The sequence below is a fragment of the Phyllopteryx taeniolatus genome, chromosome 14 (genome assembly GCF_024500385.1).
Source record: "Phyllopteryx taeniolatus isolate TA_2022b chromosome 14, UOR_Ptae_1.2, whole genome shotgun sequence".
Taxonomy (NCBI): Eukaryota; Metazoa; Chordata; class Actinopteri; order Syngnathiformes; family Syngnathidae; genus Phyllopteryx; species Phyllopteryx taeniolatus.
This window is the reverse complement of record NC_084515.1, coordinates 8331528-8346644: the sequence shown is the minus strand read 5'-3', so window position 1 is coordinate 8346644 and position 15117 is coordinate 8331528. Positions and strand designations below refer to the sequence as shown.

The window sequence follows — 15117 nt, the reverse complement described above, 5'->3', positions numbered from 1 at the left end:
ATTGTGTTTCATTGGGATGTGTCAATAAAACCAAAAAGTATCCACGAGAGAGATTTAATTCCAACAACCTCACTCTTAAAAATTAAGTACAAAAGGGTATTATCACTGTACATTAGTTGATAATTCTGTAGACCTTACTGGAAATATCATTTGTAAAATTAAGAAGAAACTACATAAAATCCATTGAGAGAGACAAAGGGAATATTACAGTAATTAAGAGACACACAACATTCATAAAAAGTACAACACATACAAAGACAAATGCACGTATGTATTAAAAATAACACACTGGGTGAAATAATGACACGAGTGGAGAAAAATTAGGTTTAAATTGTCTCTGATACCGCTTGTCCAAGTCGAAAGTTCCTCCATGCGGTTTACTCCATGCCGGCTGCTGTTTTTGATGGGTCCATTTTGGGCGGAGTTTAAGTGCTTCGTTCAGCTGGAGTTGTTGGTGGTGACCTTAGCCGCGGAGGAGGAGGGCAACGTGACGCGCTGCTCATCCATTCGCTTGGCCTGCGAGCGCATGATGAGACTGAAGAAATCCTCGTCAGGTACTGTGGGCCCGCGCGCCGGAGGAGGGGGAGGCGCGCAGCGCTGGTCATCCAAACGGGACCCCTGGAGACAACGTAAGACATCCAGTTAGACTCGTGCCTTTGCCGAGGTGACTCAAAAGTACTGTGATACCGTCTTGACAAAAAAAAATTAAAAATGAAACGATAACGTGTTTTTAGTACTGGTGCCCAAGAGGGAGCAGTCAAGGAGTATTTTGAATGAATATAAAGAATTTGTCATCTTTGATTCTGATATTAGGTCTTTGCCATGGTATCGTTTCAGTATTGGTATTGAGATACTTTATGCAAGAATATTATCAAAGTCAGAATTTTGGTATCGTGAAAACACTAGCAGGCCCACCTGGCACTTGACCAGCATGTCGAAGAAGTCTTCGTCGGGCTCGGTGTTGTCTGCGTTGGCCATCAGATGGCTGAGCACGGCCTGGTTGCTGTTCTGGTTGAGTCTAAGGCCTGGCAGGCTCCCGCCGGCGGTCGAGGGGTCCTCTTGCCGCCGACCTTGAGCGCCAGACATGTTTGCGGACTCGGACAGAGCTGCCAGGAAAGAGGAGGAATTCGTTTATGGATTTTGATTGTTGATGACTTGCCATCTTGGTCCTCCTTAGAGTAAGAGGGACAGGGCCCCAAAAAAAAAAAAAATTACGCTTTGTTTTATGTGTCAGATTCATAAAGTAAAACTGAAGTATGAGTTGTAGTGTATTGTGGACTTTACTTTTATCTAACTTTTATCTTCTGCTTTAGGTGATGTGCCACCGTGCTTGCTGTACTGTTGTCGTGTGGGGCCCTGGAGGTCGAATAAAGTACACAGTGCACTCATCCGGCTTTTGCAAACAGTTGGACGTAAGGACAATTAGCCTCTTTTTTTTCAAAAAATGCCTGTTTTCTGTTGAACTGCCTTAAAGAACCGGTACTAAAAATCTGTGATAAATTCATTTTTCACAGAGCGGTATCTCCTAAAAAACTTTAATATCACTTCAAACTCATCTTGGAAATTACTCTTAAAAATAAATGGCTTACACATGATTTGATTTTGAAAAAAATAATCAATGCAATTCTTCAAATGCGGGGAAAGATTGCCATAACAACGCAGGCTATTTTTGAGGCTGCAGACTCACATCTCCTGATGATCCTGGGCGGAGACTCTGGGCCACCATTTAGCGACAACCTGCTGCCTTTCTCCCGAATGGAGCAGCGCTGGTCGTCCATGCGGTTGCTCTGGAAACGACTGAGGAGGTCAAAGAAGCCTTCGTCCCCGAGCATGTCGGGGCTGGATCGCTACGCAGAAACAGGGCGAGCGGTCAGAGACGGCGTGTCAAGAGTGAGTGTGCGGATGTCTTCGGTTCAACCTTGTGTGCCCCGTGTGAGGGTGCGTGTCCGGTATCCCGAGTGTTACTGGCGTCCTGGAGGACCTTACTGGAACCTCCGCCAGCCTTGAACTTCTTTCCACGCAGACGGCTGATGAAGAACAACTTGGAGGAGCTCTTTGTGAGGGTTGGCTTGCTCTGTTTGCTCAGGATGTCACTGCTCCACTTCTGACCCTTCACAACGCAAACACTTGTCATTGGTGGAAAGCCGTGATTCCAAACCACTGTGTCATCAGAGATCATCAGATGTGCCACTTTCTTCATCTATCTATGCTCGCGATATTAGCCCTTTTCAACTCGGCAAAAATCTGCAATTTTTTTTTTTTGCCGACGGTACGATACCGTCGTACAGACAGACAAAATAATATTTGGCTTTTAACGCAGAGGATAAAGACTATATCCCTGTCAGTATTGTGGCATTGCCTGTCTACATGTGTTGCTTCACCATTTGTGTTCACATATCCATTGGGAGTTATAACGCTGTGATTATTGATGCTAATTATTAGCATGTCTATGGCCTTTTCCATTATCTGTTAGCATAAGCTAGCAGGGGTATTTCTAAGGAAAGGTTCTTTAGTTGTTTGAAATACACAACTTGTAATTCTATTTGTTTTATGTTTAATTTGACAGTAAACGTCAACTTGAGAGTTTGCGCTGTGGGTCAAAACAAAAAATCTGCTGAACGAAAAACTCGGTATCTCAAAGCAGCAATGTGTACTTTTTATGACATTTTTGTAAGGTGTGGTGTGCTGCAAGATTTTTTTTTTCCTTAATGCAAAATATGAGGCTCAATTAAGGTGGGGGAAAAAAAAACATAAAAACCAAGAAGGAGGTGCATACGTTCATCTTGTCAGGCGTGAGCTTCATCAGCTTCAGGTTCTCCATGCTGTGCCTCCTGGTCATCCTCGGCCTCGCCCCTACAACATAAACACCCCATGATGGTGGCTGGCCTGTGAAAACATCTTCAACAGCGAGTGTCCCAATAGCGCACCTTGCATCTTGTAGTCCATGTCCCTGTTCTCAGACAGGGTGGAGTTATTCGTGCTGTAGCTCAGACCCAACACTGTCTGCAGATCTGTCACGTTCATACGTGCTGTCAGCTCGCCGCTCCTGTCTCCAGTCTGGCACACACACATAAATTATATTAATGTTGCAACCCCGGTATTTGTTTCGTTATTTCAATGTGCTTCTGTACAGGTAATGAAGTGCTATAAAGGGCTATTTGCATCAATGTTACGAGAGAAACCTCTTTGCAGATCTCCAGGTGTTTCTCAGCAAAGTGCATGGCCTGGTCGTGGTTGCCAAGTGCAGTGTGAGCGTTTCCCAGACTCCAACACGCTCGACCTTCCCCGATCCTGCACACGCACGACACTTTAGTCAACGTGAATGATGATCCTATGGCTCGCTATGGGAGTGTGTGTACCGGTCATTGAGGTCCTGGGCTATGATGAGGTGTTTGAGGTGGTGGTCGATGGCCCTCTCGTAGTCCTGCAGCAGAGTGTACGTGTTGCCCAGACTGTAGCACGCCTGAGCTTCCACCGCGCGATCCTTAAGCTGCCTCGCCAGCTGCAGCGTCCTCCTGAATCACCATGGACAGAGGACATTTAAAAAGGACATACAGTGGTGCCTTGCGATACGAGTGACCCAACTTGCAAGTATTTTTTAGATACAAGGCGTTGTTCGGCCAACAAAACAAAGCAGTATGTATGCATTTATGTACTGTATATGGGAGGAGCTGAGTTTAGCCTGGGTTGTTACAGAGAGACTGTACATGGGCACTTTGTTTTTGTCTTTTTCTAGGCCATTTATTTTTAAGGTGAATGTTGTCAAATCAGTTTGATATTATATTAAAGTGTTTTGGTTGAATTTGTGGTATATTAATGACTTGTACTCTTAATGTATTTTGATTGAAGAATGTTATAGCCCTTTTATTAGGACATTAGGTAACTATTCTAAATTGTGAAAAATTGCTTACTAAAGAATAAAATCTTAAAATGGTTCAATGCTACCACATTAACACGTCAACTTACTTATAATGCTCTGCTGCCACTTCAAACTCTCCAAGGAAGATATAAGCGTTGCCCAGGTTGCAGTAAGCACGTCTTTCTGCGGCGCGGTCGCCAAATTCTTTAGCTATGAGCAGACGCTGAAGATAGATTGAAAGATTTACTTTTGAGGGACAATCTACACACAGATAATCAGCTTTTCATTGGTGCCAGGCCTCACCTGCTCATGAGACGCCACGGCGTTCCGAAAGTTCCCCAGCAGGTAGTGAGTGTTGCCCAGGTTGCCGTAAGTTCGACCCTGGGCGGCCCGGTCACCAAGCTCCTGAACGAGTCCCAAGTTTTCCCTGAAAATGCACGCAGAAATGACAGCTAGAATAACATGGATGACACAAGCGGTGCTAACACAAACACAAACATAGTAGATACACTGTGACATACTCGTAATATTCCGACGCCTTCCTCAGGGCCATCATGACGTCTTCTGGAAAATCTCCTGGCTCAGCACCGCTCCAGCATATACTTTTCCCTTTTGCGTGGTACACATTCCCAAAGTTGTACAGCGCTCTCGCCTGACCCACCTAAAACCGACAAAGTAAACTCTATACGTAAAATGATTTATTTGAGTCAGTATGCATATATTGTACTTCTGATAATGTATTGATTTATTCAACTGCAGCTGGGGAGGAGGCGTATATTGAAATGAGTTTTTGTTAAAGCGATGGTTCCCAATTGTGACACAAATGCGTCACAACAAACCATGTGGCATTGTTCTCCTCCTTCATTGGTCAGCTACGAGCGGAAGGATGTAAACAGGGAAGTTTGCAGTAGGGCAGGGGCAGGGTAGTCCACCATGCAATTGTTAAGTAGTGAGTATAACAGTAGTACAGAGGTCCTCAATGGGTAGACTACAGACTTCACTGGTACATTGATATATGTTCAGGAAAAACCCCTGCTACTGGAGAAAAGAAAACAAAACCAACAAAAAAAAAACCACCAGTAATTGATCTCCCCCAAATGTCTGTCACTGTCGAGATAAATACAGTACTTTAAACCACAAATACATCACAAACTATGACCCATAACATTTTAATAAAGTTTTAAACTCATCTTAAAACATTACCCTAACAAATAAATGGCTTACAGATGCAGCGGAAGTGCAGTTATAACTCTTTACCACTTCCACTAACAACTCAGGCTAAACTTAACTCCTCCCTTAGTTTACTCAGGCTTTGGGGCCATCTTGTGGCATCTTACAGCATTTTAGAACGAGCACCAAAACTGTGAAAATGTGAGTTTTGCAGCAAATAGCTGAAGAATGCAAGGAATTTAATTTGTGAATAACGAACCACGAATAGGAAGGGGTTCACTGTCTATTGATATAAGTACAGTGGTGCCTTGAGATAATATGTTACATTACCTGGCTTGTACATCAAAAAACTCGTATCTAAAATCATCTTTCCCCATTGAAATGAATTGAAATGTCATTAATCCGTTCCAGCCTCCCTCCCCAAAAAGATTGTAATGTGTTTTTAATAACAAAATAGCACTACATTATCCTGTACTTAATAAAAACATTAATTAATGAAATAGTTAAATCAACTGCAAAAAAATTACGTTTTTTTCCCACAGTTTTTGAAAAAGATCAATATGAAGCTGTGAGTATTGTCATATTGTCTGTCTGCATGTGTTGCTGCACCGTTTATGTTCAAATTGCCAAGGATTACAACACCCATGCTGTTTGTTATCCATGCTGTTTTAAAGTGTACGTTAGCCTTAAGCTAAATAGACTTAAGTAAGCCAAAGTTATGTTTTTTTAAAATACACATTTAATTCTCTTTGTGTTACGACTAGTTTGACATTCAATTTAAACTGGGCGTGTCAATAAACATCTTGAAGCCTCTTTTTTATAGAATTTTTCACTTTCTGCGAAACTGATGCTTGTTGTGAAGTGAGTTGAGTTTACTGCCACCATACAATGCTCGTATTTCAAATTTTTGCTCAAGGCTGCACTGTATACTGCAGCTGTGAGTATACTTGTTCTTGGAAGTGTTACCTTGTCGCTGACATCCTTCGCTATATCCAAGTGCCTCTGACAGCACACCGTAGCCTCATCGAACCTCCCCAGCACCTTCAGCGTGTTTCCAAGATTCCCGCTGGCTTTGGCTTCGCCGAGCAGATCCCCGATGGTCCTGCATGTAGAGACGTTTCAAAGTGAGACCGGACGTGATGAGATGGCTCGTCGCTCCTGCGGTGACGCCACCGACCTGGTCAATGTGAGGTCGTGCCGGTGGAACTCCAGCGCTTTGGCGTAGTCGTGCAGATGGAAGTAGGCATTGCCCAGCTGACTGTAGATGGCACTGAGCACCTGCAGGTCCTCCGTGCCCACCTGGATGGCAGCTTCGAAGAAGGACACGCCGGCTCTGTAGTCGCCCACCTTGCAGAGACGCTCGCCCTCCAGTGCCAGCTCGAGGCAGGACACCTCCATCCTACAGCGGACAAAAGACAAAAAGTTCACTTTGGACGAGTTCAAACTCGTGGGAAAAGGCTCTAAAGTGCTGCGTGGTTACTCGGACACAAGATCACTGGGACTGAGTGGCAAACAAAACGTTTTGCTCAGTGAAAGCCTTCCGTAGAGGATGTTGTTTCGCTGCTTCCTTCCATTTACACAGAACAATGGATGTGAACTGTGTACCTTATTGAGCAGAGTACGCCCTTATTTGTTACGCTAGATCACATCCTTTAGTAGTGTGGCTTGCCTTTACAGCAGAATCTGGATAGGGGTTATGATGAGTAGTTTAAAAGATCCCAAAAAGTCAAAGAATTTTTGAGTTCAACAAAAATGTTCAAGGAAAATATGCCCCAAAATATCTCATACAAAACCATTCTCATCCTGTATGTGAAATTGTGCGAGACATCAGCAAATGAGATTGCAGCTGAGAAACCATCTAAAGCAGGGACCCCTTATAGGGAAGAAATTTGGACCTCCTCATAACCCTAAGCCTATTAAACATGACTACCTCGTGTACCACAAAATACCAATAAATTAAAAGGTTGTCTAATTTCGAGAAAAAGTCGTAAACGGTGACAATAAATATATTGAAAAATGTAAAACAAGCCATAATCTTTACAAGAACAAAGCCGTATTTTGTCGGGATAAAAGGTCATAATCTCATGTTTCATTTCTTAGCAGTGGGTCGAGATGGAATCATGTCTCTTCCCTTTACCTACAGTAGACTCATACGCAAAGGTTACTAAAACAAAGAATCCTATAGTAAAGCACATGATAGGAGTATGGTGTCACATAAGAGCATATCTAAAAGGACCAAATGTACTATTTCGGTTTAGTCCGGTGTGGGGCAAGCGCCAATTCGTACCTGGAAGAGCAGATCTTTGCAAATGCAAATTATGGCATTTTAGGGGGCTCAGAACAATCAATGATTTGTACTTGCCTGACTCAGACACTATCCTGTCCTTTGAAGAGCTGAGAGTTAAGTTTAACATCGATGGAAAACATTTCATTTACAACGCAGAAGTTTTTTTAAAACAAATCAGAATATTGCTCTCTCTAAATCTTCCCCTTTTTATCTGGAAGAAATAATGTTCCAGGACATCCTGGGGGAAAAAAAGGATTTATTTATATGAAGGTGTTACATCATGTTAACACTTCAATCCTCTGCGTATTCGAGAGTTAAAATGAGGGCCTGGATTCAAAATCTGGAATATGATATGTCAGAAACTGAATGGGGGAAATTTTATGTAAGTGCGCCAACTACATTTATGAATGGACATCTGATATTAATCCAATACAAATGGCTACTGAGAATTTAAAGTATATGTGGAACTCAACAACAACAAAAAAATACAAGAATATTCCTGAAACCTATTTTAAATGTACAGAGAATAAAGGAACATTATGAGACTGTATGAGATAATGTAGAGAAGTGAGACTGTTTTTAGGATGAGGTAAAAATGATTATGGAAAGAGTTGTTTCTGTAAAAAATAACAATAACAATAATAATCCCCCTGGGTGCAAATATTTTTTTTGTGTTGGGATTACAGTATCGCAGAGTTCACCTATTGCGGGGGTGGTCTGGAACCTAACCCCTGCGATAAACGAGGGATTCATGTATTTCCGGAAAAGCACAACCACAGTAAGAATGAACACGCTGTTATAAATCTTGGTTAAACGACATCAATTGAATTAGTATGGAAGTCTAGTCACAGACCTAATACCAAAAAATGGATGACTCAGATACTGTCAACACTACCTCTAGAAGGATTAACAAATAACATTAAGGACAAACAGCATGCATGCTGGCGTATGTTTTAGCGTGCATGCATGCTACCGTATGTTTTAAGATAGCGTATGTTTTACCATGCCTGGGGTCAATAATACGCTGCGCCTTATCCATCCATCCATCCATTTTCAGAGCCGCTTCTCCTTACTAGGGTCGCGGGCGTGCTGGAGCCTATCCCAGCCATCTTCGGGCGAGAGGCGGGGTACACCCTGAACTGGTTGCCAGCCAATCGCAGGGCACATACAAACAAACAACCATTCGCACTCACATTCACACCTACGGGCAATTTAGAGTCTTCAATTAACCTACCATGCATGTTTTTGAAATGTGGGAGGAAACCGTAGTGCCCGGAGAAAACCCACACAAGCACGGGGAGAACATGCAAACTCCACACAGGTGGGGCCGGGGATTGAACCCCGGTCCTCAGAACTGTGAGGCAGACGCTCTACTGCATGCCGCCTAATATGCCTTTTGTTCTAAAAATAATAATAATAATAAAAAAAAATTAAAAACATTTGAAGTTGAACATTGTTACGGATTGTGTGCCCCTGTATTGTGATAATGAATGGATGGATGGAAGTGGTACAATAATCTCACCATGGAGACTAAACACGCCTCTCAGTCACACGCGACACACTTCAAGGCCACATGAAAATAGTGTCAAACAATAGGCGGATTTATCTGGGCATGGATTACATGGGACTAGGCCAAAATCGTTTTAAGGTTTCGCTAAAGCAGTGATTCTCAAAGTGTGGGATACAGGCTCCCTCTAGTGGTATGTGAAAGAATCACTGAATTAACTGTTCAAATTGCACTGTTAAAGAGGATTACCATATTTTTGCGACCATAAGGCGCACCGTATTAAAAGGCAGTTACGGGGTCTATTTCTGTATTTAATGTACATACATAAGACGCACCGGGCGACACGGTGGATGACTGGTTAGAGCGTCTGCCTCACAGTTCTGAGGACCTTGCAGTTTAAACTGTGCTTCGTAAGCGTGTCTCTTCGTAGGTGCCATTTTCGGGGGTCCTTAGCCAAACCGATGCACATACCAGAACTATATACCTACTGGGGGGCGTGCCTTTAGCGTCCTCTTTCACGCGCACCCTTCCCCCTTTAACGTCTGCATGCTGTCCTCAGTCACGTCCGCCTTTCCTCTATATAAGCAGCGCGTCGGCAGGAAATGCTCCAAGTCAGTCAAGCGGAGCGCTCATCAAAGTCACACAACAAACATATACAGATTTTGAAACTTGGTTCACACATAAGGTGCGCCGCATTATAAGGCGGCCCGTGCATTTTGGAGAAAATTTAAGACTTTTAAGTGTGCCTTATGGTCGTGAAAATACGGTAAACCTTTTTTTCCAACCCCGTACAGTTCATTTGTTAACGACAATGCTGTTGTATTTAACTTTAAAATACAAAACATTAGCATTTAATCTTTTAGTTTGTTTGGTTTCAAACATTTATTTAGATACAATTTGTATTTAACTTATTTGTGCAGTACATTATAACTGAATCAATGTTTAAGTGCATATTTAAAATTTGCTTTATTTAAAGCAGTGTGTTAATGTTCAAACTGTGCATAATTTTACAGTAGCTTACAATAATATTAAAGATCCTGGAAAGGGAATTCAGTGTGTAGAAGCAATGATGATTCAGTGCAGTAAATGTGATGCACACCAGCCTACCTGCAGCCTTTTCTTGCCTTATAACAACAACAACAACAGCACATGGTGCATCTGAGAGGCATCTACTAGGTTTCCACTGCATCCAGGCTGAAGGAGAGGTGACCCCAAAAGCCTTAAAAGAACAACCTTTTCTCTTTTGGTGCTCACTAAGAAAAAAATATTTCCAGTCACATTATTAATGCGTTTGATGTCAGAGATATTAAAGACGAGGAAAACCCTGTAGGGCTGTGACGGCGTCAACTTTGTTAAGCCTGAATGCAAGAAGGGCAGGGAAAGAGCAGAGTCAGCATTCTCTCAGCTCATCTTCATCATCTTTCTCTCAAGCCGTCTCCTCTGACCTGGTCACTTGAGATTACAGCGGCAGGAGCGCAACAGATTCCAGGTTGGGCGAGCGCTTAAGTAGCTTTACGTCAGGCAGATGCCACTCACAGTCCGATGGCGTCAATTAATTGGGAAGGACCAACCCGATATTACTGACACGCACACAAAGCAAGCAAGCGATAAATATTTTAGGGCTTGTTAAATATTGAGGCTACCTTCAACAGGAGCTTTGACTGTGCACATTTGGAAGGTAATTAGAGATGCCACCGGGATGTTTTCTGGAAAATTATACCTGACTTTAAACTCAAACAATATGGACTAGAAAGTGAAAATGCATCCTACTGAGTATATTCTGGATTTTCTCATCAATTCCAATATGCAAAACTTAATAAGTGTGTAGTCGCTCCTGTTAATAGCCATAGCCAATGTCATGTCCATCTTTAGACATCAAACTAGTCATGCTAGGATCAAATATTTTCAGAAGCGATTATTCTACCAATTTTACCATCAACTAATCAGATAAAAATAGATTTTGCACTTTGAAAAAAAAAAAAAAAAACGTGCAGGTATTATTATTGTCCACTTGGGGTCGCCAGCTCACATTCTACACTGCATTACTTGTGACGGGCCTGGTTGGTAAGTGACGTGGGTGTCAGCGAATGAAAGTAGAGTTGAGCTGTTGCAAGCTCAGTTTAGCATGTGGCTAACGGTTAGCCAGTCTGGACATCAGTTGTGGCCAACGTGTATGAATGTTTATTACAGTACGTGTTTAATTTATTACTGTTGGTTTAATACATTGATTAAAATTACACGGGCTGCTGTGTCTATCCTTGACTACTTACAATTACATTACAATATGTTCAAACTCACGGTGGTAAGCTATATGAAATTATCTAATTATGTTAGCGTTACCTTGTGTCAGCGATTGTAGACATGCTATTGTGTAAGCTGGTTCTGCTTCCAGTAAACACACTGCACTTAGATGTCTTCTGTTTTAAGTGTGAAATGATCGCAGACTGGACATTCTCTGTCTTTTAGATACTTTTTCATCCTTATTAACTTAGAGTATTTCTACACGGAGTGGTGTGTGCGTCTGCAGTAACATTAGCTCGTGTGGATCACCCTGCAAATGTTCGAGAGATTTTGCTCTGACTTTTTTTTTTTTTTTTTGCAATCGATTTATTCAATTTATCCAATTATTTCACCAATAGGGACTGAATCAACAACTCTATTTTGTGACAACAATTCCACAGTTTTATCGTTTAATCATCAAATAATATACCTAAAATAAAGTAGGTACTTTACACTTGTTATTTTGGGTAGTTACTGTAAGTGTGTAATCTTACACAGGAAACTAAGACATTGTTGAATAAAAGTGTGTATCAGTGGCTCTACTGAGTGAGAAGTAGATTTTTTTCACTCAAAAATGCTATAACGAAATTTGAGAAAAATTAAAACAGTGATGTAACATAATTATTAGTCAAACGGTTCCACACAATTGCATTTCTTCAATTTCAATAACACGATGTAACAATCATGTAACTTGATTTTTTTTAAAGTTTAAGTTCAACTGACAAAATGCAATTGTGTGAAATTGGATGACATAAAAATTCAAAAAAATGGGGAGTTTAGACAACAATTTTTTTTAAAAACACAAAATATCAAATATGATCATAAACCCAATATTTTCCAAAAAGTAAGGAAAGGAAGTAAGCAAAGAAGCAAAAAACACATGTATGGGTAGCAGTAGTCATTGCAGATAAAATACTGGCAGTAATGAAGTGAGCTGCTGGACTAGATGCCTTTACCTCCCAATTGTCGCCTTTTTAGAGCCCTCTCACTACGACATCGTCCCCTCAACTCATGTGTGTAGTTACAGATTTTATGCATGTTAAATGAAGCATAGTCCATCAATCATCACATTTTTTTCATCCATTATCCCAGAGAGTTGGAGCCTATCCCAGCTTAAATTGGGCAAAAGGCAGACGACGGTATAGAATCAGGGTACCAGTCAATCACAGGGCACACACAGTACACGGTATAGACGGACGACCATTCACTCTCACATTTACACCATCACTGAGTGGATAAAGTAGATTGACTTTCCCCTTGGTCAATCATACATAACAACAATGTAATTGTTGAATATATTAGAAATGCTGTCAGCGAGTAATATGGTAAACAACAACTAAGCTGCGCAACACTTTGTACTTGTAAGAGTAGAGGCTCCTACCTGTAGCGGACATGGAAGGACTGATCCTCAGCTCGTGTGCTAATCACTGATCCCTCGGTATCCATTGATGTGCATAATATGAGGGAAAATCCCAATTTCGTTCCCGACCAAATGGTTGCGTTAAAAAATAAAGTAACCACGTGCAAAGAAAGAGGTCAAAAAAGAACTTTGGAGAAAAACTATTTTAAAAAGCTCAGTAAAAGGGAGGCTAGTGAGAGTCCACTGGGCTGCTTTGTGCGCTTTGCGTCACCGCCCCTCAGTCTCCCCCTCGGTGGCCCTCTGTGGAGAGAATACAAGATGCTGTGTGTGAAGCCTCTTTCTGACCACACGGCGCCATGGCAACACCCACCAAACAGCGGTGTGCATGTACGAGAGAGAGTGCAGGGCGGGAATGGAAAAGGACAGTGGTCAGCACACGCCAGCTGTCAATCAAAGGTGAGGTGATGAGTTGCTGTGGAGTTGCCAATGTGATCTAGCTATGAAAATGGAAAGGCTTTACAAGGTTCGACCCCCCAAAAAACCCTCTTAAACAGTCCAGAACATGCTCCAAAAGGAGAAAAAAAGCATGTGTGAACTACCTAAAGACAAGCAAATGACCGTTAGCTAATTTCTCCATGAGGTCATACAAGCCAGACCAATATATCTCACCCACCGGCTCCTCCCCCTTTGAACTCATGGGAAACTGAGCAGATCGATGCTTTCCCATGATTCATTACTGTAAATAAACAGACTTAAGATAATTGCACTGAATTTTCTCATTCAAAATACTGTAAAGTGATCTCACACTTATTCACAGTTGTCTATTTACAAATGTATTCACCATTTACCTGTTTCATCCATTCATTTTCCGTACCGCTTATCATCACTAGGGTCGCGGGCGTGCTGGAGCCTATCCCAGCTATCTTCGGGCGAGAGGCGGGGTACACCCTGAACTGGTCGCCACCCTATCGCAGGGCACATATAAACAAACCAACATTCACACTCACATTCAAACCTACGGGCATTTTAGAGTCTTCAATTAACCTATCATGCATGTTTTGGGGATTTGAACCCGGCTCCTCAGAACTGTGAGGCAGCTGTGCTAACCAGCCGCCCTATTCTCCCATTTGTTTTGTTTTTTCTGTATGAAAATGTTGGCTGACTATTTGTAAAGGAATATTTCTAGAGATTGCATCCACACAGCATAATCCCTGTTGGGCGAAGTTTTAGGAGTGCCAGTGTGCACCTTTTCTGCCAAATGGGTGTGTTTCTAACCGACTTGTACTCAAAGCTCTTTGTTGACATGTGTGTGTATGTGAACAGGAAAAACACACTCATCTCACATTATATCAGGTACACCAGCACAAGGCGATGAAATGCAGAACATGATGTTTTGTTTGTGAGTCACACTGTCACAAAGGCAACAATATGTAATATAAGTGTAGTAATGTTATCGTGGTTGTAGTTTGCAGTGGTGTAGAACTAGAGTGGTTTCTGGGTTTACTTAGCGAGCTACATGAGATGGGCAAAATATTAAAAACACTTCTCAGTATGTGTAGTTTACACCTAAAAATCACTAGAATGAACAAACAATTACATGAATACATTTCTCACAATCAATCAAAAGTGAGCACTATTATTATTATTATGATTGTTTTATACAATTGTACTGGATTCCATTGTATTGTGCTGGTGTACCTAAGCAAGTATCTGGTAAGTATATGTTTATTGGTGACCCTAGAAGACTCCAAGCAGAGGCTGATATGGATTAATGAAAGCAAAGGCTGCCACCAGACACCACAAAGCAAGAAAATCCTGGAGCAAATCTAAAGAATAATAAATAATAAAATCATGGCTTACTGACCTGTAACTCTTCCTCACAGGGACAGGAAATCTAGAAAGCCTGCAGAGAGTTTTTGGGACCATTAATAATTATTTAATTAATCTCAATTTTGTTCATATTTAGTATCATAATTTATATTCTTGGATTGCCTGATCCCTAAATAATACACTGCCATTGTAAATAGGGAAGTCAATAATGGCATAGATTATAAGAATGAAAGATTAGTGAAAAGCAATTTTCTTATATAATGTAATATATTTTCTCCACAAGAAACATACAAGTAATTACACTCCACATATTATGGCTCAAGTTTCAGTACATGATTGATTATTTACCTAATTAATTCTACAGAACTACAATACTTCTATTTTTTTTTATGTCAGCATGTTTCTCAAAAGTCAACATTATTCTGTTCATTTAATAATATCACAGTTGACTGGTAGCTATGAGTAGACATGAATCCAATCATTAAAAGTTTTATTCCACAAATGCTACAAACTGTAAATTACTGTCGATGGTTAGCCGGTTAGCATATTAGCTGAAAACTTACGTGAGTCGATCCAGTTCGAACGCTTCGTGTATTTTTCTTTCCTTGTTTTCACTTAGTTACGACAATAAACACTCGTCCCGTGCAAAGAATACACACGCTGCGTACAAGACGCAACTATTTGATTACCATTGTTTCATTAAATTTGTTAAACTTCGTGGAATAGTTTAAAGGTTGACCTTTTTTTTTTTTTTTGCCTTATCGTAGTGGAGTGTGTTTTTGTACAAGCAGCCAATCGGAGTACGCTATTCAAATATAGCCACG

General features: G+C 41.3%; 1 protein-coding gene across 3 annotated transcripts; it reads right to left on the bottom strand.

The window, feature by feature from the left end:
* Nucleotides 1–40: 40 nt before the first annotated feature.
* gpsm2 (G protein signaling modulator 2) lies at nucleotides 41–15054 on the bottom strand. Of its 3 annotated transcripts, XM_061797238.1 has the most exons (16): nucleotides 14857–15054; nucleotides 14328–14366; nucleotides 12485–12763; nucleotides 6207–6428; nucleotides 5996–6131; nucleotides 4381–4520; nucleotides 4163–4286; nucleotides 3967–4082; nucleotides 3360–3515; nucleotides 3183–3291; nucleotides 2928–3057; nucleotides 2777–2853; nucleotides 1919–2110; nucleotides 1688–1847; nucleotides 916–1106; nucleotides 41–618 (listed from the first exon to the last, which is right to left on the bottom strand). In XM_061797238.1, exons 3-16 carry the CDS (start codon nucleotides 12547–12549, stop codon nucleotides 439–441), a joined length of 1998 nt encoding a protein of 665 aa, XP_061653222.1. In that variant the 5' UTR covers nucleotides 12550–12763; nucleotides 14328–14366; nucleotides 14857–15054; the 3' UTR covers nucleotides 41–438. The 3 variants fall into 3 exon arrangements, with proteins under 3 accessions (XP_061653222.1, XP_061653224.1, XP_061653223.1); XM_061797240.1 differs by lacking the exon at nucleotides 12485–12763; XM_061797239.1 differs by lacking the exons at nucleotides 12485–12763; nucleotides 14328–14366; nucleotides 14857–15054 and adding an exon at nucleotides 9931–9989.
* Between the last annotated feature and the right edge of the window lie 63 nt (nucleotides 15055–15117).

Coding starts and splice junctions, on each gene's coding strand:
- gpsm2 (XM_061797238.1), bottom strand. CDS start 12,549: ATGGATACCGAGGGATCAGTGATTAGCACACGAGCTGAGGATCAGTCC. Junction 4,521..5,995: donor CGAAGGATGTCAGCGACAAG/GTAACACTTCCA, acceptor TGTCGGTTTTAG/GTGGGTCAGGCGAGAGCGCT. Junction 4,083..4,162: donor CCGTGGCGTCTCATGAGCAG/GTGAGGCCTGGC, acceptor ATCTATCTTCAG/CGTCTGCTCATAGCTAAAGA.